A 7,500-nucleotide genomic window follows, 5' to 3' on the forward strand; every position below is an offset into this window, starting at 1 on the left:
TCTATCTCTCTATCTCTCTATCTATATATCTATATATCTATATCTATATATATCTATATATATATATATATATATCTATATATATCTATATATATCTCTATATATCTATATATATATATATATATATATATATATATATATATATATATATATACATATATATATATATTCATTTTCAGCTAGTTATCTGTTTCCAATAATTATGGCTTATTTATTTTGTGAAGCAACCGTTTCTTTTTCAAAAGAGTAAAACCATAAATGGGCAACAGATGGCGGCATTACGCACAAATATTCGACCGTGAAATGCATAGGCCTACACGTTTACAGTCAGAAACTGTCCAAACATGATTGTGTCTGGAAATAACGCAGTTGATATGGATATAGTAACATTTCCCAACGCATCGTAAGATTTTATTAATTGTAATAATTTAGAATTATTGATTAATGAATTATAATACAATTATGTTGAATCTTAATGAATAAAGCACATAACATTGTGTTTAATGTTACGTTTATTGGAGTGTCTGGATATTTTAGTTAAATTAGGGAACTCTATGACTTACGTCTAGAAGAGGTTGTTGTAACTAATAAAGTCAACCGAGATTTTTGTAACTACAAAAGTCTACAAGAGGTTATTTTAACTAATAAAAGTCTAGAATAGCTTATTGTAACCATTAACGTCTAGAAGAGGTTGTTGTAAGTCTAGAGGTTGATGTTGAAGTGTCATGCTACCTGAATGTAGGTTTGAGGGGTGGAGGAAGCACGGTGCGTTAAACACAGAAGCTAGAAACGTTTGCTAGTTTTGATCCTACAACCTTTATTGTACTGGTTACGGTGTGTACAGGAGCCAGGGTGGTGTGGAGAATGACATAACAGAGGGCTGGGGAATGAGAGAGGGAGAAAGAGAGGGAGAGAGGGAGAGAGGAGAGAGATTTACAGAGGGTGAACAGGTTAAGATGGACTGCAGTATTCACGGGTATTACAGACGTTTCACATATGATGGATGGAGATCTCTTCAGGGGGCCCCTGGCAGAGCTCTATCAGGGGACCCAGAGGGAAGGGTGGAGCCTAAGGCTGGGGGTGCATGTGGCAGACAGGGATACGCGCATCCCTGTCATTTCCTATTTTTATAGGTTTAAGACTGATTCTCGTTTTATTACCGATTACAATCTTCATTTGCATGTCGCTATTAGTATCTGGGGTACTGGGGTTGGTTTGTCCTTCTGCATGATAACAAACGATTAAATCTGACATGACAATGACTGCAAACAGATCTGGATGGCTGAATGAGGAGGGGGGGCTGCTGGAGAGGACTGACTGAGTACATGGTTATATAGTGTAGGTAATTATCCTCATGGGAATATGTGTCACAAGCAGAGTCGTCAGCGGCCTGAGATATGGTGGGATAATACCAGGGGACTGGTGGCATCTGATGTGATCATGCACGCACACACACACGCACTCATGCACGTGCACTGACACACACACACACACACACACACACACACACACACACACACACACACACACACACACACACACACACACACACACACACACACACACACACACACACACACACACACAGCCAGTCTGCTAGAGAAAGGGGGAACATCGGCCCAATACAACATGATGTTAAACATTTAAACAGAAGGCTGAGCCACGCACACTGTGAAACATTAGGGACAGGAGAGAACCAGATCAGACCACACAAAAACAGACCAGACCAGATCCAAAATAAGTGGTTCCATCTAGAGAGGACTGGACCATAGCATAGTGGAACGAAATAATAACGAAATAACGAAATGGAACGAATAATTTGTCTGCGTTTAGGAAAGGCGAGCGGCTGCCATGTTGTGAGTTGGAAACATAAACAGCAACCTTCTTAATGCCGGATGACCACTTCTAGGTCCTGTGCTACTGCTGGTGCTCAGAGGGGGAGGGATGGAGGGGGAAGAGAGGGGTTGGGAAGAGGAATACTGTTTGTGTGTAGCCGGGTCCTTGGGTCAGCCTTACTTTGAGATTAAAATCACTGCAATGACAGCAACGCACATAACTGTGTGATTAACTACATTATAATGAACAGAATAGCGTTATACCCATAAGATGCATTGCCCTGGTGCCATGTCGTCTTGAACAGCACAAACATACGTTTTGCTTCCTCTTAGCTCAAGTTGTGTCTTCTGACTGTCATATTGGAAGGCAGATCCTTCATCTTGTACCATAGCTGTTCCTTCGCCAGGCAACCTCCTGTCCTGTCTACATTGTGCAGAGTTCTGTTCATGCAAAGTCAATACTAAATTTATCTCCTTGATCTCCAGAACGTGTCTGTCGCTCTACCAGAGTTGTGTACGTGTATCTTAATTTCTGTCCCTATCAGCTGCTTGTACACCTATCTGCTCAGTGTGCATGAGCAGATAGGCTGTGTACATCAGTTTATATCACATTCTTATTGTAGCTTTGGGACTCACCACGCCTCCCGGTCGTGAGCAGGCCGGGTATGAGCATGAACGCATAGAGAAGTCCCAACAATATTATATGCAGAGCTGTGCTGTGGTCAACCGCTATTCTATAATAACCTGTACTGGATGAGCCAGATGGAGTAAGACGGTTTGGAAAACAAACTCAAACTGAAATCAAAGAAGGTACATGGATGTCCCTCTGACCCTCCCCCCTCCCCTGGACAGTGTTGCTAAAGTGACGTCGCTCGCGGTCCCACTGGAGTCCCGACCGAGGGAAGCCCGTGGCCGCGGGCAAATCCCAATGTCCGGCCTGTCTGTACACCGCAGAGGTCAGGAACCCAGGGCGTCCTCACAACCAGGACTGGCTCCTGAGACGCCAGCCTTTCCACTGGGTTAAGGGTCGGGGAGGTCGAGTCCCAAACGGACCGTCTCAGGGAGAACACTGCAGAAACCGTAATACAACGTCTATCTGTCCTCACCAAACAAAGGTTTATCCCTTTTTGCGAAAAACAAAATCCTGACTACAAAGATAATGGGTGTGGTCTTAGTTCTCGGAGTCCTTCTCCTTCCAGATGAGAAGGACCCTCAGTGTCCTCCCCCTTTCCGCCCTGTATGCTGTGCTGACTGGCTGGGAGGGGGTGGGGGGGGCGGGAGCTGTTGGTCAGCGGCTTTGCAGGGGGGCCTCAGCCCGCGGTACTGGTGATGGTCTTGGCCGTGTAGTTCTGGAACAGGGGCTGCAGGAACATGCCCACCGTGCCGAACACGCACACAAACACAAAGATCCACAGGAAGAGTCGGTCAATCACCATAGCAACGTACTTCCAGTCCTCGCTCACCTGTGGAAGTGGGGAGGGGAGACAAGGGGGGAGGTTTTAAGAGAGGAACAAATCAAATCAAATCAACATCTTCACTCATCTCCACCCTATCTCCCTCCTCCCTGATCTCTCGCCCACTCACTGTTACCTTCTCTCGAGGGGGAGGGGTAAAACTAGATAGAGGAGAGTTATTCTCTGGTGATGATTTCTGCCACGAGACAAGGAGGAGGGGAGTGCGTTTGCGGCTGGTAGATGAGTGGAACAGCAGAGACAGACACAGGACTGTGGGCCTGTGATAAGGAGTCTGGGAGGAGGGGAGGGGAGCAGCAATGAGCCATCATGCCAAAAGGGGGAGGCCCTTAACAAGCACGGTTGGCATGGCGACGGGTGGGTAAATATGGAAATGATCCGACAGAATGATGGCGGCGGATTCCTGAATGTCAGTGAGACCCTTTCTTTATGAAGGAGGATGAGGAGCAGAGGAAGAGAAGGAGGAAGAGGAGGAGGTGAAGGAGGAAGAGGAGGAGGAGGAGGTTGAAGAAGAGGAGGAGGAAGAGGAGGAGGAGGCCTTTCCCAGAGGAGCTAAAGCGCAGTGCATCCCGGTATCCCTGTGCTGTGCTGTTCCACATCAAGGAGAGCCCAGCCTGTGCTGGTTCTGGGCGCTGACGTCACGCATCAGCATCTATAATTACTACCCTGAGTGAATATTCAGAAAGCTGCCTGGATGGCTAGCTCCCTTGTCTTCCTACTCTCCGAAAACAGCGGCCTGGTGGCATGGGCCAACCGGTGGTGCTTACACAACAAATAGAGGGCGGCTCTTTAACACGAGACCTGGTCCAAAAAACTGAATGAATACATTTTTGATTTATTTAGTTTCCCCATTTTTCGTCTGTAAATGTAAAGCAAGCAGTTTAATTTACAGTGTAGTGTTATTGTGTAGTTAATATTGTGATATAGTTGAACTGTTGGATTTTGTATAAGTCATATATACTGTAAATTATAAACGACTAGCACTAGCACCAAAAGATATCAGTGCATTGTAATGAACAAAAGATTTCCCATTGATAAAACTACTATTGATGATACTCACACTCAGGTCATCGTCTTCAGTCTTCATGTGGTTAGCGATGAACCGCACCCCATCCACCGCCTCCTCAAACCCAGGACAGGCCTGTCCCAGCAGGGCCTGGGTCAGAACAGGCCCCCCTGGAGCTGGCTTCCCCCGGGGTAGGTCCCTGGAGGCCCCCTCCTGGCCCTCCCGGACCCCGTTCAGACCATCCAGGGTGTTGGTCACGCCGCCTCCTCCTGCATCCTCCAGCTCCCCCCCAAACTTCTGGACAGACGCCCGGTTGACATAGCAGGTGCACGGGCTGGTGTTCTCCTTGCCGAACCCGCCTCCCCCACCCCCAGCCCCCCCAAGCCCCAACCCCACCATGAGTCCCCCGACCTCCCCCCCGCGGCCCCCGGCCCTCTTTTCCTGAGCCTTCCGTCTCTGCCGCAGCCGCTGGCGCTCGCAGCTGTTCCGCGGCTGCTGCATGAAGAGCAGCGCGGGCAGCTTGTTGAGGAACACCAGCTTGACCCACGGTGGCATGGTGTGCGTGGTGGGCGAGCGGTGGTGCACGTTGAGCACGCACACGCTCGTGACGATGGAGAAGGTGACCAGCACCATCGTGAACATCAGGTACTTGCCCACCAGCGGCACGTCCAGCGAGGTGGGCGGGACGATCTTGGAGATGAGCAGCAGGAAGACGGTGAGCGCCAGCAGCACAGAGATGCAAAGGGTCATCTTCTCGCCGCAGTCGGACGGCAGGTAGAACACCAGGATGGCCAGCGAGGTGATGAGCACGCAGGGGATGATCAGGTTGATGGTGTAGAACAGCGGCTTGCGGCGGATGACAAAGTCGTAGGTGATGTCCACGTAGGTGGGGTCGGCCGGGTTCTCGTTACGGCGGCCGGGCAGGGCGATGATGTCCCACTCGCCGCTGGGCGTGAAGTCGTCCATGCAGGCCACGTCGGTGCGTAGCACCAGGTCCAGCTCGGTGCGGTCGTAGGTCCACGAGCGGAAGCGCAGCGTGCAGTTCTGCTGGTCGAAGGGGAAGTGCTTCACCTCTATCTTGCAGGCCGACTTGTAGATGGCCGGCGGCAGCCAGAAGATGCTGCCGTCGTGGGAGACCACCGCGTTGGAGTAGAAGGACACCTCGTACATCCCATCAGCGCTGAGAGGAGGAGGAGGGGGAGAGGGTGGAGGAGAGGGAGGAGGAGAGAGGGAGGAGGAGCGGAAGGAGAGGGAGGTGGAGGAGGAGGAGAGGGAGAGGGAGGAGAAGAGGAAGGAGAGGGAAGAGGAGAGGGAGGAGAGGGAGGAGGAGGGGAGGGAGGAGGGGAGAGGGAGAAGAGGAGGATAGACAGGAGAGGGAGAGGGCGGAGGAGGGGGAGGGAGGAAGATACGGAGGAGGAGGAGGAGGAGAGGGAGGAAGGGGAGAGGGAGGAGGAGGAGGATGAAAGGAAAGGGGTGGAGGAGAGGGAGGAGGAGGAGGGGGAGGAGGAGGGGGAGCAGGAGGAGGAGAGGAAGGAGGAGAGGGAGGTGGAGGGTGTGAGATGGAAAAGAAGAATTCAAGCACAGATTTAATTCAATTCAATTTCCCTAACAATGGATGATGTATGGCCTCCCATGAGTGCTGTTAAATGTCTATTTCTCTTTGTACCTTATTATTGTATTACCTCTTCATTATTAGCTTACTAATCTATTACACCGTTAAAGCATCCTCTCATACACACAAACACCCACACACACACACACACACACACACAAAATAAAACACATCCGAACACCAAACACACGCACACATACATAAGCACAGGCAAGCAATGCCTGGTTTAATGTTTCGTTTTGCGACCAAACACACACACAGGGGCGATTGGAAGACAAGAGACAAAATGTCCACGAGACAAGAGACCGCTATTAGAAGCACATTTCACAGATATCCCACCTATCTTTTTTGTCAATTTAATTTAAGTCACATGCAATAGGTCGACCGAATATGACTCTTGCATGATGCATGAATCCTCTTAACAATAAAGTGATGGTTAGGTCAGGTTTGAATCAGCCTGTATAAAACACAGCGGAAACTGCATGTGTGGACGGGGTAAGCTGATCAGTGTATCAGGGCTCAGGTGGCTAAGGGCTGCTTGGTGAGGAACACAGAGAAACGTGAGAAGAGCAGACAGATCACTGGACTCTGGTAATTCACTCTCAGGTCTGCCTTAAGCTCTGCTCAGAAATAGGACGACTGGTCTGAAACATTATGCCTTGATTTAAGACAGCATACTAAAGTGCTGCAAGTGCTATGGTATGTTTTCAAGTTTATTAACCAGGGCATTACTCACCATACACAGATTTTGCCAAAAAGCCAGGTGAAATATATTTGTGATGTTCTTGGACAGTCATTGTTTGATGTATAATAAGATGCTGGGGAGGAGTGGTGATCCACGGTGGCCATAAGAGAAACCAGTTCCCCACGGGAACCGAAGCAGAGCACCTCACTCCCCCCTCTCCCTGGGTGCTTTGGATGTTGTATGTGCGTACACGTGCATATGTGTGGGTACGAAGTATGTAGCATACGATGCGTTCATCACCCTAACCTGGATTAATGTGTCGACGTGTCTTCCCTCACCTTCCGAGTGGCTAGGATGAGTGGTTAGGTGTATGAATGACAGGCATTGTGTGCAGTCATGTGTGCTGACTAAGCAGCTGTAGGGGATAAGTCATTTTGGTTAATCCCATATGAAAGGAAATGACAGCAGCTGTAGAACAACACACAGTAATGGTACTTCTACCACGTTAATGTGTGTGTGTGTGTGTGTGTGTGTGTGTGTGCGTGTGTGTGTGTGTGTGTGTGTGTGTGTGTGTGTGTGTGTGTGTGTGTGTGTGTGCGTGTGTGTGTGTGTGTGTGTGTGTGTGTGTGTGTGTGTGTGTGTGTGTATGCGTGTGCGTGTGTGTGTGTATGTTACTCACTTGTTGTAGAGGACCACGTCAGGCAGCCAGATGTGTTTGGAGGGCAGTCTGACCTTCAGCATGCCGTCGTACTCCTCAGGGATCCAGCTTAGACGGTAGTCCTGCCACTCCTGAGGAATAAAGCAACTATTTATCTATCTATCTATCTATCTATCTATCTATCTATCTATCTATCTATCTATCTATCTATCTATCTATCTATCTATCTATC

General features: G+C 48.9%; 1 protein-coding gene across 1 annotated transcript in view; it reads right to left on the reverse strand.

The window, feature by feature from the left end:
• Positions 1 to 796: 796 nt before the first annotated feature.
• The window catches only part of chrnb2 (cholinergic receptor, nicotinic, beta 2), a 20,214-nt gene continuing 13,510 nt past the window's right edge, over positions 797 to 7,500 (reverse strand). Inside the window, exons 4-6 of the mRNA XM_030371606.1 lie at positions 7,290 to 7,399; positions 4,368 to 5,493; positions 797 to 3,298 (exon numbers count right to left, since the gene is read on the reverse strand). Coding sequence (XP_030227466.1) covers positions 3,146 to 3,298; positions 4,368 to 5,493; positions 7,290 to 7,399 — 1,389 coding nt within the window. The 3' untranslated portion in view covers positions 797 to 3,145. The remainder of the gene's footprint in view (positions 3,299 to 4,367; positions 5,494 to 7,289; positions 7,400 to 7,500) is intronic.

Source organism: Gadus morhua, chromosome 11 (assembly GCF_902167405.1).
Source record: "Gadus morhua chromosome 11, gadMor3.0, whole genome shotgun sequence".
Classification (NCBI taxonomy): Eukaryota; Metazoa; Chordata; class Actinopteri; order Gadiformes; family Gadidae; genus Gadus; species Gadus morhua.